Raw genomic sequence first — 20964 nt, forward strand, 5'->3', positions numbered from 1 at the left:
AGGTGGTGAAATTGTGTAGGAAAATAAGCAGCCAAATGCCCACCTTCCATTACCTCTGTCATTGCTGTGTTCGGAGGAGGCAATTCTCCCTGTAGCATCTCAGCATCCAGCAGGCCAGCAGCTTTTGCTACTGTGGGAATCCCCCGTACTGGCTATATGAATAATTCTTTTTTTTTTTTTTTTTTTTTTTCCAGAGGGCTTTTTTTCTGAGTTTTGGAGTCACACTAACAGTGCTGTGTAGCACAGGTTTATGTGGAGCCATTCATCATTCATAGGCAGGATCACAGAACACTTCACAGCCAATTACAAGGTTACATATGCAGGGAACGACATGAGCTGCCTATCTGAAGTCAAGCTTCAAACTGGTTTCTGGGCACACCCAGAGGATGGTGAGGACTCGGGGAATGAATGGTGCAGGCAGCAACAGACCTGTCCTCCCTCCCACTGACCCAAAAGATGTCTGAGATATTCAGAGAGGATGTTTTCTGGTTCCTTGAATGCAAAATGGGCACATGTGATACACAATAAGCTCCAAACGCCCCTTTCCAGCTTTTCTTCTGAAGTGACACATTGCTAAGAAGGGCTGGGGCTCTAGCATGTTCTTCACATGTAACTATTTACACAAACAGGATGAGGGACACTGGAAAAGCCACAGCCTCGTTGGACCGGACAGCTTTAAGCAGCTCCATGGGATCAGAGCAGTGCAGAGAACTGGAGGATATCGGCGACTGGCCCTTTGTTTAAGGAGGCCATTACGATAAATGGTCAGCCTTAAACGCAGCCCAACGGCTACTGGGACGTCTCTCAGAGCATCCTTCTGCAACACCATCTGCATCCTGGGCTCACCGCCCCCCCTCCCCGGCACCGATGGGCTGAGACATCCCCGCCAGCTGCCCCCTGGCCCTGCCTTCCTGCTGCGCCTCCAGAGCTCCCAATCCGCCAGATGAAGATGAAAAGGTTTTAAGCAGAAACGTAAGTGCGAGGGGCTGGACAGCAAACCGCAGTGACGGCTTCTTTTGCTCAGAGACAGCGGCCCGAGCTGGACTTTGTGTCGGGAGCGCGGCAGTGCGTCCCTCCCCGGCGGGCGGTTTGACCTCACTTGCTCCACGCTCAGCAGCACCGAGCACTCAGCCCGGCGCTGGGCAGCCACATCACATGCTGCTTTGCATCTCTTGAGAGCTTTTTACATCTCTTTTGAGCTGGTATTCTTGGCACAGGCTCTTAGAGCTATTTCTGCAATGATGATATAAAACCTGGCGTTTCTAGTTTTGTCATCCCGGGAAGCCCCTGGGAAGAAATGCACCCCTGTGCAGAGGGTCAGCACGCTGAATTGCACCACTTTAGTCACGCTGGAGCCTTGGGCTGCTTGTCAGCCAGCAACCAAAAAAATCCTGCCTTTGAAGCCTGGCTCCTTTGCTCTTTAGGTTGGGTTTGGGACAGACAGGATTTAGGCTGCCGACTTGCAGCTGAGGCCCCTCGGGGATGGGGAAAACACACTATTGATCCTGTTACCTCACAGCTGGTATCAGCGCTACGTTATTTTCTAACATCAAGTCGTTTTAAGTCTCCACAATGACACAAACACATTGATTAAAAATTAAAACCAATGACAGCTCTCCCACAAACAGTACTTACTGTACCATACTTACTGTATCTTGGGAGGGGAATGAGAAAATAGCAGAAGACAGAATAATTTATAGTGATAAAATGGGTTACATTTTCATAAAAATTTTATTTTACCTTTTTTTTTAAATAATTCAATGCACTGGCAGTATAATTAATCCCTCTATGAGAGACACAAATGTACCAGTTCAACCAATATTATTTATACAGAGACATTGTGTTTAAAAACAACAAAAGTACATTTAAAATGTTTGTACATAAAGTATTACTGTTATTTCTTTTTTTCTGAAGAAGGAACAAATGTAAACAAAATGCGTAATTGTGCAACACGCTGGAAATACAAAGCAAAACAGGCAAGATACAATTTTATACATATAAAGCAAAAGAAATCAAACTTTTATAACTATACAACATTTCAGTAATTGCTTGACATTTTAACAGTTACCTTGGTCTGTACAAAACATCTTAACTTATACTTAAAACTTTACAAGAATAACATGCTTGTTCAGAACAAAGACACTTTGTGGAATTGCAATGATTATTGATATGATATCTGCACACATGAGGAAAAAAAGGGTACTTCAATAGTAAATAAAAAGTAAGAATGTAAGGTAAAGGGCCATTTAGTAAACCATAATCTAATTCCAATAGCTAATTCAGTTGCACTGCAATGCAGAAATTAAATCTGACTTTTGCTGGAAGACCGTAAGGTCATAATGTTGCTCTATTTCCAGGAGCCAGAAGAAAGCATATATAAATTTTCCTGATATTTTGGTTGATTACATGCGCACACGCACACACACACACAAATGGGGGGTGGGGGGAGCAAAAGGAAAAAGTAGCATTTGCCAGAACAGCCAGAAATGGTGGGCAAGAGAACGCGCATACTAGACTACTCCCCACATGGCTAGGTTAAGAAACCAAGACAACTAGAAAGAGAAAACATCCACTGAGTTTGCCAGGATTACTTTTCCTAAACCTTAGTTGTATTTAGTTTTTTTTTTCTTTTTTGTTGTTTGTTTGTTTTTTTTCCCCCCAGAAGACAGGAAGTAACGCAAATTGAATTGAGCCATTTTTAAAATACCAGGAGTACCACAGCCAAAGTCAAAACACAAATCAAAGGAGAGCTTAAAACCAAAGCAAAAAATAACCAGATCTTTCGACTCGTTTTCATATTCTGTAATGATATGGCCTAGACCTTTCGAATGCGGGTTTTAAAAAAACAGCATTTAAGATTCAGTAGAAGATATGCAATCCAGAGATGTCAAAAATACAGACAGGAATAAATTATACAATTTTTCATGGAATTACAAGGACTGTCAGCTTGGATAAAAGGTACATAATTTTGAAACGTCCTCAAATGATACATATGGCTAAAATTAAACTCCTGATTGCATCAACCTAACATATTCGGTGCCTGATTCTGCAATCTGTGTGCTGAGCACTAATTTACAGTTACTCCTGTGGACTTCAGTGGAGCAACCTGCCAATTAGGGTGCTCAGGGGAAGAATGGCAGAATCGGGCCTAGATAAATATTTGCCGTGACTTTTAAATGTACAAAAAACATTTGGCTTAGAAAAACCACTTTAGCCCGCTGCAATGTCTTTGAACTAAAGTAACAGACTCCATCTCTAGACTGAGAGCATTTATGACACGTCTGAATTTATTTGCCATTTTTCTGTGCAAGCTGATGCCAGTAAATATTTAAACTCAGAGGTAATGAAATTGCAACATGCCTTTTAGTTAAAACCAAAACATATGCAAGCCTAGATGGCAGGCAGAAATTACCCTCCAGTTCTTTTAGCCGGTATTGTCTGGTGCTGAACCAGAACAGTTCAATATATACTCAGCTTTAGTATGTGTTTATAAAGTTGTATTAGGGCATACAGCACAGTATGAAAAGGGAGAGGACTAGTTTTTCAGCTGGTGTAAATCAGTACTGACATCTATGGAGCTACTTAAAGGCACATCAGCTGAAGCTTTGGCCCACAGTCATCAGAAACATATAACCGTCATTCAGTCCACAGGTAAAGCTCTCAGTGGTGGAAGTGCAAGGTGAAAGTGTAATCGACATCAGATAAAAAGCTGCGCTGTTAGTCTCATTTCTGACAACACTTTTCCAGACTCTGTGGTCTAAAGCAGTTTTATGATGTGCTCTATACTGCATAGCTTTGCAAAGTACTATATTTCCTTACAGACAAGGATTATGGTACATTAATCGTTTCGTTGGCGCGATCAGTAAAAAAGGCATGATGAAAAAAGCTTTGGGAGTTTATCTGCATAGAGATATATTGGCAAAAATTAGTTTGGGGTTAGAGGGTTTACTCCTCCATGTGTGCATATTGGATTAACTCCACTGATATCAGTACTCCTGTATCAGTTTACACCAGCTGAGGAACTTGCACTCTACCTCTGTCATAAATAAAGCATGTGTGTTGCTATCCGCTGTTCAGTTCATTCATAAATTCAAGGGTAAATGCCTCCTGCCAGTGGGTCAAGGCTTCTTCATGTCCGTAACTCCACGTTATTTGTCACTGAAGTCAGTGGTGGTTTCCCTGAGCAAGGGCTGAGTCAACATATGGTCTGGTTGAAGAGCAAGTTTGCAATTATTCCAGCACTAGTCCAGAGACCTTGAAATAATTTCAGTGGGGTGCATGCCCAGCCAGAACAAATATCGGTGTAATTCCATTGAATTAATTGGGTTAATGCAACTGAAGTTCTGGCCCAATCAACTGAACTCCAGTAATGCTATGCCAGTCTTGTTAACTAGCTTCTCCTTTGATAAACGGTGCTCAGCAAGCTCCATAAGACTTGCATGATTGCCATATGACAGCAGAATTTGGTCCCATGAATTCCACAAGCTGAGCTAAGTTACTTTACACTTGCTTAGCCCAGTTTGGTCCATTGCAGTTACTCTTGTCCATTAAAACAATGAAATTCACCTCAGAATCTGACTTTCCTTCTAATTCAGAGAAGAAAATAACTGAGTAGAAATTAGGGCTATCTCTGCTTGATGGGTTTTTCAATGGAATTTCAACAGGGTGACACACAACTGTGAGTAAACTTATATCCAGCAAAGAGAGCTTACAGAACTTGCATAGCAGGGAACTCAGTTAAAATCAAAGAAGAAAACAAGTCTCAAACAGCCGCATCATCCACTCACATGGCTTTTACCACTGGCATCAGTAGGACTCAGCTAGAGTCCTCTAAGCACGAGTGGTCCTGTGGACACTACAACTGAAAATGCAATTCTGCATACAGTGAATATTGCCTTAGGTTTATGATGTTACTGCATGCACCACTTCTGTCAGCTCATTTGGTGTTTCCAGGTGCAGTGCAAGTAAAAGTGAGTGCTCAAATCCAAGTCCCACCTGCAGCCGTAGAGGACCAAGACCTTGGTTTTAGGTCTTTAGCTCTGCTGTACCCAGGCAGTGGGGCTGGGGTCCCTCAGCCCTGTTGGGCACAGCACTGGTCCCCCAACACGTTCCTGCACACCAATACCGTGGCCAGGGCTATATGGGGATTCACACTGTGCAGACCTGTAGTAGTCCAACACCATGAGCAAGCTGAGGGCTCAGGGAGCTCTGTGGTAGGCAAGGTCAGGTCTTTTCTGCGGCTGCTCTCCAAAGCACTGAGTACACACATCGCTACTTGAGCTGGCTGCTGGGTCCCTGGCCTTGGTCCTTGCTGCAGTTGTAAGGGAAAAATGTTTTAACTGCATGGTGACTTCAGGGCAGTGACAAGCATTAGCTCTTTGCAACATGTGGTGGCACCCTGAGGTGGAGAAAGGAATCAGATGGGATGGTGCCATATTCGGATTCTGTAGGATACCATGGTATAGGTGTTATTTGGCGGGACATAATGAATGACAGTAATTCAACAGTAATGAATCCCCTTTCCCCAGAAGCACACTCAGGTTAAATTCATAATGCCAGACCACACCAACTTGCCCCAGTTTCTTTAAAACACTCTTCACATCTTTACTGTTGCCTAAGATGATTACAGTGTCAATGAGCTGCCTGAGATGTTGCTACATACCCCGTGGTTCTTGGCACAGCTTATCTTCATAGTAACTCTGTTGAAGTGCCTCCTGATGAGGCCAGGTGCGATTCTCACCCGACACCAGCTTTAGGCAGTAACTCATCTGCACCTGATTTTCCTCTCATTTCTATCTGCAGAGCCACAGGATCCCCCTGGATATACACAAGATCTGAACTCAATCTCTTCTGACTTCAACAACTACCACCATGGGTTTAAACTGGTGTGAGATGATCAGAATCACTGATCTTGGAAGACAAAAGAAATAGCCAAAACATCTTTGACACAGGATGGCTGAAGTAAAGCTACCAAGTCCATCAGAAAGGCAGGTCTGACAGGAACACTGTAGAGAAGACGGCTACTCTGTAAGTCAGGCAGGAATGTTTTGCATTCAGTAGCAGAGGGGTTTCGATAATGGAGAGCCTAACTGAGCTTTTAGCCTATACATGTAGGCTACGAGATTCAAGCGATATGTCTAAAATATGTCACTATTACCGAGTGATACGTATCACTGTCTGGCTATATCATGGAAGTCCAGGAGGAGTATTAGAAACAGAGGAACTGAGCCCTCCCAACATTAAGAAGACTTGGTTTATTTGTGTTTATAAAACAATATGTAAAGTAAAGCTTGAAGATGTCTTAAGGACAGTGGAGTGGCTTCTCATCCTCATCCCCTCTGCCTCTCTCCCAGCGCACTCCGGTGAGGTCAGAGAGATGCTGCGAGAGGCAAAGGCCCTTTGCAATGGCACCTCAGCCAGCGGGCCTGCCCACGTGCAGCGCATTTCTACACTTGCTTCAAAATGACAAATTAATTTTCTTTGGTGACTTGTGACATATTTTGCCTTTCTCAAAACTTCAAGACACTGGTCTATTGCAAATGACAACCTTCTGAAAAATAATACGTTGACACCACATTCAGTTTTGACACTGACTTCAGGGACCACAGGACCAAGATGACAGAGATGTTTCTATTTTCTGCCATGCGTTCATTGCCTGCAAGGAGACAACAGACGCAAACAGGACTATACACAAACTACAGAGCAACACGTTAATAATTCTGCTGCCACTCGGCAGTGGTAAGAGTGTTTTCCCTTCATGGCTATTGCATCTCTTTTTCCTGTGCTATGAAGTAATGACCAAGGACTTTCTGCTGCAAATCCACATCCAAATCCATACGTGTGTGAGTGTGTATGTGTACACACACAGACACAGACACAGTCGCTTCAGTACTGTGTGTACTGGAGTTTCTCCTGAACTCAAAGCAAACAAGTATATTAATACCTAAGTCAGAATCCTTACCAGCCCGATTTTTGCTGTCTTTTAACTTGCACTCACAAAACTAATAATTTGATTTAGACAGCATTAAATACTGATAAAATTACAATGAAAACATTTCTTCCAAAGTACCTAAAAACTTGTCAGTGAATCTAAACTGCTATAATGGAAGAACAACATAAAATCTGTGAAATTAAAAAAGCGTAGAAATTAAGGTCCAGATTCAGTTTCTCAGATTTTGTTTCTTTAGGAGGAATGACGATCTCCATCTTTATTCTTAAAAGAACCCCACACTGATATCAACAGACCTGTCCCTGTCTTTCAAAGGAGATAATTTATAAATTAGACAATATATTCACAGAGAGACTATGTAAATGGTTAAAAGTCCAAAGACCATGTAAGCAAAAGTGAAATTGAGCTATAAGAAGCAAGCTGTGAAAGTTGCCACTAACACTATCAACAAAAAGGCTGTAAACTAAACCAGAATGACTTTAAAAAAAAAGGATAAGACAAAATGAAATAAAATAAAATAAAAAGCACAAATACTGGGCCAAACCCAGCTATTCAAGCTCAGCGTGAACCATTTACACTGTTAGCTTGCTAAGTGTGGGAAGGGCAATTTGTCCTTTGAAAGGAGCCGAAGGAGCATGGCTGAGATCCGTGACCAGTGGGATATTGCCTAGGGGAACATGGTCCATACGGGAAACAGCATCTCAGGCTCTGCCTCTGATCCCTGCTCTCAAGGACCCAACACACATCACATGGCTAGAGATACTCATTGCACTCAGAGCAGCATATTCTGCCTGCACCTTGTCAAATACTTCACTTAAGACCTGCTGCAGCTCTTGACATGGAGGTTAAGTGCTATGTAAATGCTTCACTTGAGCACTGAGGACTTTGCTGCCCTTGGATCTCATGCCAACGGAGCTCCCAAATGCTTCTTTTTAGCCCTTTACTGGCACGCTCCTTTCACCGCTGAACTATTGATATTGCTCCTGAAGCATGGGACACAAATGACAGTCTTGTCAGCTCTGGCAATTTTTTCTGAAGCTTGGTGTCCTTCTTAAACCCCAGCTGCAGAAATCAAGAGATTACATCACTGTCCCAATTTATCGCTATTAAAAACAAATGTGTCATTTCTGGCCCTCAGCATGCTTGAAAAATGCCTGAAATCATGTCATGAAATCAGTCTCAAAGCTCAGTATCCAGAAGGCAATAACAAAACCAAAAAGGTTTATTTAAACAAAAAATCCCATGATCTCAAGCCAATCTTGTAAATTTTGGTGCTGGGTTCATGAGTTTGAATGCCTGAAGTAGGCAGTGTTTACAGCAGATATAGCAAATGCCCAAGCAAACACATGCTGCTTCCCCATGGATTGAAACAAAGAAACAATCTCATTTGATTAACTCCTCTGGAAGTAATATTTTAAGGGGTAAAATGATTCCATGAAGATGACATGTTGGCATTTGAAATGAGATGAATATAGTGCCTGTAAAAGTGCAATAATCCTTAATAACTAACCCAAAAGAAGCATCATCCCCAGGGATAAGACAGCAATTCACTCCCCATATTTAATTTGTTTCTAAGCTGCTTTTGAAACAGGATGGCTAAATAGTAAGTTGGCTTGTGATGCTAGATTTGACTGCTGGACTTATTATAATCATGCCATTGATTCAGCATACATTTCAAACTAAGTCACGGGATACAAAATCAGGTGGGCTAACTCCTTAAGCTGTTTAAGCAAAAGATTGTGAACTTGGGGTAAATTTAGAGATAGGTGTCTGTTTACTGCAAACAACAGGGGAAAGATAACACACTGTCTTTACCGAGTAGCTGCAGCTAACTCTTTAAACAGTCTTACGTCTGAAGATTGTATTTCAAGACGCTATCCTTCATAAATGCATGGAAGTCTAGGATTTCAGTCTACATTAAAGGAACAAGTGACGACAATGCACTTTAATTAGACTAAATAGTTACTGAATCTCATTAGTGAGATCTTGCAAAAAGAATGGAAAACTGGCTTATGACAAAACCACCCCAATACCACTTCATCTCAAGTATCCACCCTATTAAAAAAAATAAAAAAAAAATACTTCAGGTGTTGTCAACAACCACCTTTCATCTACATTTCTGAAGAGTTCTCACTGTTGTGGTTTTGTTCATTAGCTACTGGGGCCAGAATGATCGTGACAAATGTGGTCAGGTTCACGTTTCAGCCACGTTACCGAAACCCTCAGAGAACAGATGAGAGTGTATTGACCACTTCAGGAGCAGGAACCTGCAGATAATATAGGATGTGCATATTCTGCAAATGTCCTTTGCAGACAACCTAACTGGATGATTTCTCTAATGACACACCTTGGCTACATTTACAATACAGTTTTGTGGAAAGAAATATTAGGAATTACTGTTTTTTAAGAAAAGGTAGTACTACAGGGAGCTAATATACAACAGCAACAGTAATGTTTGTCTGAAATGTGCATTGGGCAGAGTCCTTAAACTGCTCTTATTGCCAATATCCAAGGCCTGCTCTAAAAATTGTAACAGTCTGAACCTTTTAAATGCAAATTTGTTCTATTTGTCTGGTCACAACCCAGTGAGTAGAATCCAATAACTCACCAGATTAAAGGATATACAAGTTTATATAGCAGAAGGTAATTGCAATTAACTAATATCTGGATGGCATTTAATACACATATTGTATTATTTCAATGAGATGAGACAGAATAATATTTACATTGCTATGAGCATTTTCTGTTTATAGAAATGGAATTTACAGTTCAGTAAGGTATGCAGGCGTTATATCAAGAATGAGATGAGACCATTTAAAGTCTTGTGAATTATTGATATAAATTCATTTTGTTTTGTTTCATGCACCAGCGCTTCTTGCAGTGGCACCAGAAGAGCAGTGCAGTTTATAACTGGGGAAAAAAAGAAGAGGAAAGAGCAAATGTGAAATGGTGTAATTTATTCACAATTGCTTTGAAATTCTATCTGAATTGTCTCATTATTATTCACGCATTAAAGGAATGGTCCAAAACATGACAGCATGGGTAAACAGATGCAGAGCTTGGAAAATAGGTAATCTGACTGAAGAATTCATGGCCATTATTAAACAAATGTTATATTGCTTTTGGGTAAATCTGGTGATTTTATTTAATTTGACATTGTTTTCAAGATAGCAAGATAATACTGTTTGTTTCTAATGCTCTGAAATGAACAAAACAGGTGAAAATTGATGCCACATGGAATTATAATGTTTCAACAGTAGCTGGTTAGTTAAACTAGAGAGTTTCATGAAGAATCTGCATACACTTATTAATGGACTTTTACATACAATATCAATGCTTAGAGTGTAGCGGTCCTGTTAAAATCTGCTTTCACTGAGTCACTATGCAAGGAGAGATTGTTCTATGAAGAAAATTCTTGGATGAGTATTTGTTTCAGACTAAACAGTAAAACTGAAATAAAATTCACAGATTTAGTATAGGAATGGTAGATAAGACTATGAAAGCTAATATTTTGAAATTGCCTAAAAACTGCAATAAATTCTGCTGCCTGCTGAAATTAAGCCAACAATAAACAGGAAGAATGGAATATGAAAACCTCATTGCATAGTGTCATCGCTCTTTAATGAGGCATTCCTTCAACCTTTTACCTCTTAACACCTTTGGTGATCTTACATTATGTACCTGTAACATAGTCAATGTTCTCTTTTAGAGATTAAGCCTATAGGAAGTATGAAATCTTAGGAATGTACTGTGTCATGTAATGATGCCAGAATTAAGCGTCGAAAAGCTTGGTTCAGGTTCAGAAGATGAGTTTGAATGAATAGCTATAACTTCTACTAATTTATTTCAGAAGGGACTTCTCATATATACCCTCAAATATTTAAGACGCTTTGTACTATTTCTCAGGAATCCGTATCTTCTCAAAGTGCTTTTTTGTTTTCACTTGAAGGCAGCATGGACTTAAAACAATACTGCAGGGAATGTACCGTTCCATAAAGCACATAAGGATGGCAGGATCCAGGAGACACAAGGAATAGAAAATTGTCGAAAATGATTAGATGGTACAACACATACTGCTCTTGAGTCATAAGTTCCATTTATGGTGACTTCTACTTCCAATAGATAGGATATTAAAAAAGGCAATAAAAATGAAGTTACATGAATAAACTTCCAAAAATGAGTGGAATTCCACCAGTGATCGTCTCTGCGCTGGTAGAGGTAGAAGAATGGGGATGTTATGAACAGGGCAGCAGTCACTACAACAAATGAGCCTCAATGCGGAGCCAGTGGAGTCCTTGGCGAACATAACGAACCAGATTGGTCATACTGCTGTGTTGTGTTAAGGGTCCCATCACTGAGTCCAGGTCTACAAAGAATTCTGCAATATACAAGAAACAGAAGTCACTGTTTCAGGCAATGGTACAGAAATACGGGTATTACCATGATTTCCCACTCAGTAGCAGCAGTGCAATTAGTGAGTTCTCAGGATGTGGCACACATGAGCACATGGTTGGTAGGAAAGAAGTTAAACAAAGGCAACAATATATTTAAACAGACCAAATTAGATTATCCATGTTGGCAGTCAACCACAACATAGTAAGAGTGGTTGCCAATGGTCTTACTTTAGCTCTGACGATCTGCACTTTCAGTTTTTTTGAGCCTAGGTTTGCTGACTGCATGATTTAAATAGCTGGCAGTGAACTGTGGCGTTTCCTTTTCCATGCTGCACCCTCTCCTGGGCATGAAGAGCTAGTCTGGGTCTTGCAGAAGACCTTGCTTGCTCTTTTCCCCACCCTCCAACCTCTGTTACTGCTGTTGCAGCAGTTTTGGCCTTCTGTTCATTCTGCTGCACCTGCAGGCCCCAGGGGATGTGTGTGGGGTGGGAGGGAAGAAGGAATAGGAGAGAGGGAATGCAGCAGGAAAATATCATCTAGGAGACAGGAACCTATAAGGGGAAAGAAAAGATGGGTAAGGCTACTGGGATTTGGTGCTGGGGAGGGTTAACAGGAGGTCAGTAAAGAGAGAGACATAGGAAACACCACACCACTTTATGCCAAGTGTTAGATGCTGTCTGGGTGAACGACTAACCCTGTTAGGGCCAACAGACCTTCGTAAATGCTTTCAATGGAGAACCGGATTGTTTCCTCTGTTCTCCTACAGCTTGTCTTTTTGCTCCCTGGTGCACAGGCATTCCCACATAGACAACACTGACACTATATTTAGGCAAGTGGGAGCCCGCTCTCAGCTAAAGCCCCCCAGAGCTCAGATAACAACCAACAATCACAATAACCAGCGGCTGAGTCCTTACACCCTTACCCTATCTAAAATCCAGCGCATGGCATTCAGCCAGCTAACAGTATATTGGCTGCAGTTCGGGAGAGCAGATGCTGGGTACAAAATCAGTATCAGTACTTTCTTCAGCAAGTAAGTGCCGCTTTGAGGTTTTCTGTCCAAGTATTGACAGCCTGACCCTGGTCAGCTTGGGAGCTACAGCAGTATCACAGCACAAAGTGATTTGGCTGGAGGCAAGCAGAATGAAAGCTTAGGGCTATCACCAGTCATGTTAAGATGCTGCAGCCAGCAGTTACTTTTAATCTTCCTTCCTCTGTCTTTTATTGCCCTCCTCCAGTATAAAATCAATACATTTAGAAGTGAAATAATGCACTGTCTTGCTTGCATTCTAGAGATCTTATCCTAGGCTCAAATAGATAATAATTGCTTTAAACACTGAGAATTCACCTTAAAGCCCAATTTCAGTTCAACATTTCTTGAAAAAGCTACAAGTGCTGAAGCCACTTATTAAATTCATACGTGAAAGAATAGGACTTTGTTACTACAGAGCTGAGAGTTTTCTGCTGTAGCAAAAAAGTGCTGCTATCTTTGGAAGCTTTAAAAAAAAATATCTGATTTTGCAAAGTTAGCTGAGAGTTTGATGTTATAAATGGTGAACAGCTCTCCAGGTGATCCAACACAAACCAACCCATGGGCTGGCTTTGGGAAGCCTGCAGTTTAGCCCTGCCTGTGACAGATGCAGAGTTTATGACAAACTCCATCTATTCTCCCACATGCTCTGAACTCTACCAGCCAGGGGAAACCCAACCAGAGGTACGCAGCAGTATGTTCCCACTTTCCTTTGCGAACATGATCAGCTTGGTGGCTCACAGTTCTGTTGTTCTCTCTCTTGCTATGCCTTTTTATTTTAATGGCACATCTTTTGTCAGGCTGACAAGAAAGGCTTCTGTCTCCTGCTCTGAGCCAGTTGGACATGAGTCAAGTCCAAATGGGGAGCATGCAGCCATACTCAGAGGAGCACAAAACCTAAGCTGACAGCTGTGGACAAGCGGAGGCTGCACAGCTCCTACAACGTGGAAGAAATCTCTTCTGTCTGCATGGGCATGACCTAAGAAGCATCTATGACAGCAATAAGACCCAGAGGTAAAGGCTAATAAACATTACAACCACGGGCCCACATTTTTATACCAATCTCTATTAGCTCATCAGGGATATGTTCTTGGGCAAGACACACCTCGTGATTCAGAAGACAACAGAAAAAACGCAAGCTGACTGAAAAAAAAAAGTGACTAGATCTGTTTTTTTAAAAAAGAAAATTCATTTTTATCTTAAATGTGGTTTGGTTTTTTTTGTGGGCTTGTGTTTGTTTGTTTGTTTCTTGAGACCATTCTTATTTCGGGGGGGGGAGGGCACGGAGGGGGAAGAATCTCATTTTTTGTGATGAACTGACTGCCAACCCCCTGACAGAGAGGCCAAGAGATCTTCCTTTATGTGGGACTCATGGCAGAATCTGGGCTTTGCACATATCTTGTTTGCTCTCATGAGGATTTTTGAACTCACAGTCCGCACACTGGTGTACCACAGCTTGGGCACTGCAACGGCTGGTCCGGCTGGCAAGGGTGGATTAGAGATAGCTATTGGGAAAGGGGCAAGTCCTGTCCCAGCCAGCAAGACATAGGTGTTTTGAATTATTTGAGAGCTGCAGATGACATCTGAAATAATTACAGCTAGGTTTCATGAAACACTGTAACATTCTTCACATCAAAGGTCTTAAATATATCCTTCTGTAAATGGAATCTATCACGTGACATGATGAAGATTTGCAGAGTACCACAGCGGTTCTTACATACTTTTTTGTTACACGACGCATTTTTCAACTTGCAGTTTAATTGTGTTTCAGCATAGAACTTTAAATTGAGTACTTAATTAGAAATGAGGTATCTTTCCAGACAAAATGTAAAGACAGACATGCTATAACATGTATGAAACTGATCTCTCTCCAATGGTTTATAATGCTTAAATGAAATTTGAAGTAACACAAACTTTCCATTCCTTCTAACATGGCTGCAGTTTGTGTAACAAGATATGCAAGAACAGGGCACAACCCTAGATGTCTGGTTCATGTGAGAAACCCTTATTCATGCATCCAGTCCCACTAAGGGACTGCTCATCTGAATAAAGACCATTCCTATATGGCATTGCTGAACTGGGTTTATTTAATCGTAAATCACAATGAGAACAAAGAAGAGTGTAGGGAGGAAAATGCAGAAAGGGAGTCAGCAGGTTTTTTCTCATCCAGCTCTAGGACTGATAACAGCAGTGGCTGGGTACATTTTCTGTCTGCTGGCTGAATGCCTAAGCTATTTTGATTCAATACCAAGTAGAACATTTAACAACTCCACAACACACAGGGCTAATTACAAGACTATCACCATCTCTTTCTCCTGTCAGGGCATCCTTCTGCATTCCCACTGTAACATTCTGCAGTACATTTGACAGGGAATCACTTTCACATTTTGTGAAAATGGATGCAGCTATGGAAAAAATCCAAAATGACTGTACTGCTACTAAATTAACCAATGCGAACAAAGACAAGAAGCAGTGGGGAGGACTGGACAGAACTTCTATTATTGTTCCTCATCCAGGGATAGATCATTATGACCCACCATCCAGACATAAAACTCTATAAATCTCAAGCTTAGTTTCTCTAAATCAGTGGAAATTTGCCACTGACATTAATGGGAGTAAGATCAAACTGCATACAGTGAGCACATTTGTCAGGAAAAGTCAGCCATCTGAAATCTCAGTATAATTTAAGAGAATGAGCCAATTCACGGTGAGAATATTTCCCAGTTAGTCTCTGTACCTCTAGTGTCAAAGAAAGCTTTGTCAATGATTTGTGTAAGCCCAAAGCTGGATTCTGAATAATTACATTATCATGGGGACGTTCACAGCTGGCCAACAATACGCCAAATTTGTCCTTTGGTAACATCTCAGCCACTTCACTATACTCAATATAACACAGCCACAAACTGCTTGGCAAAATTTCTTTTAAATGACTGTGGTAAAGACTTACATTTTGTTAGGAATAGCCAAGCAGATTTGCAATCCAGCCATAGGAAAGTCAAGGTCAAGGCTTTCAGTGGACATCTCCTAATCGGACTCCCTGCAAACATAACATCTAACGTTTGCTTATTATCCTGGCTAACGTTATAGTAGTCAAACCAGTTGACAAAGCAGTCTGAAAATAACCTCGGTGCTCTACGAGAAGCTGAAACTGTGAACAAATTTGCAGACTCAAAAGCTCCCATCACTTGGGGCTCATGTTCGCTAAATTATTTGCCAGCTGCTCTGATAACCCCATGTTCAGTGTGTGTTACACATCCCCCCTCTGTGCTTGACAAGAGAAGATATGCATTGGCTACAGTGACCAGCAAGCAGATTTGGTCTGTTTGCTCAAGCTGTCACAGTTGTGCTCTTAGATACGGTGGTTCTGGGTCCAATTCCCAACAACGCCTACGAGAACAGAAAGCAAGCTAAAGCTGATGAGCCAAAGGGGAAAAAAAAGAAGCGGAGTTGGGCACCTTTGTTCTCCTTAGTCAGCTTGTCAGCCATGTCCCAGTGCTCGTAGCTCCGCAGGACATTGTTGGTGATGTTGACGTGGCTGGCAGCCATGTGGTGGATGCGCTGAGGGATGGTGATGGTCCCCGCTGAGGAGGAGCTGGTGGTGCCCGCGCTGCTTCCAGCAGAGCCAACGGGGGATGGGCTCAGAGACATGGGTGATGGTGTTTCTGTGCTCCTGTGAGAGGTAAAGGGAGAGTGAGTCCCCCTCACACACCCCACTTCACTGCCATCCTAAATGCACTTGAAAAAGTAACTCTAGACCCCAGGCAGAGGAGAGTGTGCAGTAGTATCTCCTGGTTTTATGAGAAAGGAGAGCTTATAAACCAGGAATGATTGAAAATAAAAAGGGATTTAATTCTCCCTATAAACGAACCTGTTATTTAAAAAAAAAAAAATCTATCATAAAAATAGAGCAATTTTTCAGGGAAAGAAGTATCTCATAGCTGTAATGATTTTTCTACCTGCTGCCAGAAGCTGCAACGGCAGTTAGAAAACACTCAATGTGCAATATTGGCTTATTATCAAAGTATTTTGTGGAAACCACAATGACAGTTTGCTCCAAATACAGTCACCACAATAAGTAAAGTGCAAGTCTTAAAGCACCCCGTAAAGCAGTATTAGGAGCTGAGGGTACCGTAGGATTATGAATATCTCTATAGGATTCTTTAAGACTGGCTATGGAGATTTGTTTCTAATTGCCCACAGTTCATCCACACACTTTTGTACAGAGCACTGTTTTAAGTTACCTACTTAGTGCAGCACAAATGTTCTAATACAGATTTTCCTGTAATTCTAACACTAGCAATTAGGAATTGCCTGCTGGTTGCAGGGAGTGCAGAGGCCAGCACAGCAAGCCCATGTTTAGAGCTGTGCAGTGCTGAATGCTCATACACAGCTATTCCCTTCGAAAATTCATAGAATCACAGAATTGTTTTGGTTGGAAAAGACCTTTAAGATCACCAAGTCCAACCATTAACCCAGCACTGCCAAGTCCACCACTAAACTGTGTCCCTAAGTGCCACATCTACATGTCTTTAAATCCCTCCAGGGATGGTGACTCAACCATTTCCCCAGGCAGCCTGTTCCAGTGCTAGCCACACTGTTCCTGACACCAGCCAGGCTGCTGCTGGCCCCCGTGGCCACCTGGGCACAGGGCTGGCTCCTGCCCAGCCGGCCCAGCCAGCCCCCCCAGCCCCTTTCCCGCCGGGCACCTTCCCAGCCCCCTGCCCCAGCCTGCAGCGCTGCCTGGGGCTGCTGTGCCCCACGGGCAGGGCCCGGCACGGAGCCGGGTTGAACCTCACACAGCCGGCCTGGGCCCCTCGCCCGGCCTGCCCAGACCCCCGGCAGGGCCTCCTGCCCCCCCGCAGGGCAGCACTGCCCCAGCCTGGTGTCCTCCGCAGACCGGCTGGGGGTGCGCTCGGTGCCCTCATCCAGGTCATCGATAAAGATATCAAACAGGGCCGGCCCCAGCGCTGAGCCCCGGGGACACCCCGTGTGCCCCCGCCAGCGGGATGTCACCCCATCCCCCACCACGCTCTGCCCGGCCGCCCAGCCAGCTCTTAGCCCAGCGCAGAGCACACCCGCCCCGGCCACGGGCAGCCGGTGTCTCCGGGAGATGCTGCGGGAGACGGTGCCAAAGGCTTCGCTAAGGCCCAGGCAGACACCAGCCACAGCCTTTCCCTCAGCCACTAGGCAGGTCACCTTGTCACACAAGGAGATGTGGTTCGTCAGGCAGGACCTGCCTTCCATAACCCCACGCTGGCTGGGCCTGAGCCCCCATTGTCCTGCACGTGCCGTGTGACGGCACTCAGGATGATCTGCTCCAGAACCTTCCCCAGCACCGAGGTCACGCTGACAGGCCTGTAGTTCCCCGGATCCTCCTCCCCGCCCTTCTGGTAGGTGGGTGCCACATTTGCTGACTTCCAGTCAGCTGGGACCTTCCCCGTTGGCCAGGGCTGCTGGTTGATGGAGAGTGGCTCGGTGAGCACTTCCACCAGCTCCACCTGTACCCCGCGGTGGATCCCATCTGCCCTGTAGACTTGGTTTAGCAGGTTGCTGACCATTTCCCCTTGGATTATGGGGGCTCCATTCTGCTCCCCATCCCCTTCTTCCAGCCCAGGGGGCTGCGCACCTGGGGAACAACGGATCTTGCTGTTGAAGCCTGAGGCAAAGAAAGCATGAAGTGCCCCAGGCTTTTCCTCAGCCGTTGTCACTACGTTTCCCTCCACATCCAATAAAGGATGGAGATTCTCCTTAGCCCTCCTTTCACTGCCAATGTGTTTATAGAGATGTTTATTACTGTCTTGGAGCAGTAGCCACATTCAGTTCTAGTTGGGCTTTGTCCCTTCTCGTTTTCTCTCTGCATAATCTCACTACATCCCTGTAGTCCTCCAGAGCTGCTGCCCCTTCTTCCAAAGGTGGCAAACTCTCCTTTTCCCCCTGAGTTCCAGCCAAAGCTCTGCTCAGCCAGGCCGGTCTTCTCCCCGCCGGCCCGTCTTTCGGCACACAGGGATAACCTGCCCCTGCTCCTTTCAGATTTCCTTCTTGAGGAACGTCCAGCCTCCCTGGAGCCCTTGGCCCTTGAGGGCTGCCTCCCAAGGGACTCTGTCGACCAGGCTCCTAACCAGGCCAAAGTCCGCCCTCTGGAAGCCCGAGGCAGCCGTCCTGCTGACCCCCTCCTTACTGCCCCAGGAATGGAGAACGATCACTTTGGGACGCTGTGCCCAAGGCGGCCTCTGACCACCACATCCCCCTCCAGCCCTTCCCAGTCTGTAAGCAGCCGGCGCCGCGGGGCATCCCCCCGGCTGGCTCCCTGCCCCGCTGTGCCAGGAAGGTCAGTGCCACACACTGCAGGAACCTCCTGGGCTGCTTCCCCCCCCGTGCGGTGTGTCCAGCAGGCACCCGGTAGGGTGAAGTCCCCAACGAGAACATGGGCTAGCAATTGTGAGACTTCTCCCAGCTGCTTGTAGAGTGTTTTGTCTGCCTGTTCATCCTGGTTAGGTGGCCTGTAACAGATTCCCACCATGATATCTGCCTTGTGGGCCTTCCCCTGATTCTTACCAATAAACACTCAACCCTATCATCACCAGCATTAAGTTCTAGACAATCAAAACACCCCCCAGTATGCAGGGCTACCCCACCGCCTCTCCTTACCTACCTATCTTTTCTGAAGAGTTTATAGTCATGCACTGTAGCATTCCAGTTGTGCGAGTCATCCCGTCATGTTTCTGTGATGAATTTGTTTCAATGAACAAGATTAAGGGTTCCAAAAATCCCTCTCTTGCTCCCATTTGGAACCACTTACCTAAACAAATGCATTTGACTTGCTGTGGAATACATTTGAAACACAGGGCTGAGACGCTCCAGGCACTCTCCGCATGAAGCAAAGACACCAAAACTCTGCAGACAGGGATGTTGCAATCCCTCTCTTAACAGGCAGCCACTGGTGCCTCATGCTGTGCAAAAGCATCAAGCTCACTCTGACTCACTATGGGCTTGATTCAAACCCCAGGATAGAAAGGCTCCTCCTCTTGGCTTTAGAAGCAACTGTCAATGGTCCTGAGCATGAAGGCTGGGCGCAGACCTGCTGTGCTGATACCTTGCAGGTGCTGTGGGACAGGCTGCCACAGTGGCACAGCCTTGGCTGGAAGGCATTTACGGCAACAGCTTTTGCTGCAGATTTTCCAGCAGTGCTCTGCTGTTACCTGTGCTCAACAACAGGCTCTTGTGATACATTTCTTTCCCAGAACTAGAACCACGTTAATTCAGCAGCTAGTAGCATTTTACACTGCTTATGTGTTATAGTTTAAGCATATCCTACAGCACAAGCTCTTTAAGTCTCAAAACATCCTGGTTACTTGACATGCCACAGCATCTTTAATACACAGAAGAGCTGAACTATACTAGATTAGGTCTGGGAGCAGTTAAAAATCATAAGTATCTGAGGAGACCAGGAGTATTTTGTTAGAGCCACTTAGAACAAGCTGACGCACTTCTGCCAAATAAAGCACATTGTTCATTGGATTTACCCTGTTGTGCACAGCCATTATTACTGTGGTGAGTCTATTAAATCTCTCTATTTTGTGCTTTCTGTCACTAGAGGTGGGAAACATTTCTGTAATGAAACCAGGGAAAATTTGTTTCATTGCCAGCCTGGAACTCAGGCCAACTTTGTAGAGGTTCACAAGCCTTTCAAACAAAAGTGGGCAGAAATTCCAGTAAGCCAAGCTGAGATTTTTGAATGATTTGAGATCCTGAGCAGACTGCACTTCATGGCAATGAATAAGTTTTACTTTGTTAAAAAATAAATAAATTAAGAATATCCTGCTGTCTCCTCTTTCTGAACCAGGCTGCTGATCTGTCTCCAGTGGTGCCATACCCTGATGGTGTTTGGTCTCTGCTCTGTGGTGTGCAACCTCTCTTCCCATCTGGTGCAAAATTGCAGGGGAATAAGAGGAAACTGCAGAGTGAGTAGCCCTGGGGAAGTCAGAGCACACACTGCCAGTGGCAGCACCAGGCCCACGACAATCTTTAGGGCCACCAGGAGACAGGCGAGATATCAGCATCATGGAACAACTCTGAGCCAGCTGGAGAGCTTTTCTTCTGAGACTCCAGAGAGAAGGAATGAGAGACCTGAGTTTGGACTGTGGTCCTTGTGTGCTGGGTCACAGGTGTCACAGTAACACCCGTTAAAACAAGGCCATATCCAGTTTACTTCCTTATCTCCAGAGTTAGTGGGAAGAGGGAAGAGACTGATCAGCTGGGTATTATGTTAGAAGTGATGCTGACCTCAGTGCTGGGTTTTTGCTGCCCACCTTGTGGCCAGACAAGACTCTTCCCCAGTCAAAACCCACTGATTCTAAATCCTGGGCACCTAAACGGCTCCTTTAAATAGCAACAGAGATGTCATCACCTGCAGAGCACACACTTCATAGAGGTCTATTATAGGACAGGAATACAAGGATAACTTCTGGTCCACAAAATTTTTAGGTATAAGCTGCTTCTTAAGGAACAAAAGAGATGTAATGCTCCAGTGGTCTGTTTCGGCACTAAAACTTTATGTAAAACTTACTGTATTTTTATTGCAATACAAGGTTTCA

General features: G+C 44.0%; 1 protein-coding gene across 3 annotated transcripts in view; it reads right to left on the reverse strand.

Moving 5' to 3' along the window:
* Positions 1 to 1712: 1712 nt before the first annotated feature.
* Positions 1713 to 20964, reverse strand: part of AFF2 (ALF transcription elongation factor 2) — a 351494-nt gene continuing 332242 nt past the window's right edge. For all 3 annotated transcript variants that reach the window (XM_055727794.1, XM_055727793.1, XM_055727795.1), the window contains exons 20-21: positions 15826 to 16040; positions 1713 to 11327 (exon numbers count right to left, since the gene is read on the reverse strand). In XM_055727794.1, the coding sequence (XP_055583769.1) occupies positions 11206 to 11327; positions 15826 to 16040 (337 nt within the window). In that variant the 3' untranslated portion in view covers positions 1713 to 11205. The remainder of the gene's footprint in view (positions 11328 to 15825; positions 16041 to 20964) is intronic.

Source organism: Falco cherrug, chromosome 15 (genome assembly GCF_023634085.1).
Source record: "Falco cherrug isolate bFalChe1 chromosome 15, bFalChe1.pri, whole genome shotgun sequence".
Lineage (NCBI taxonomy): Eukaryota > Metazoa > Chordata > Aves > Falconiformes > Falconidae > Falco > Falco cherrug.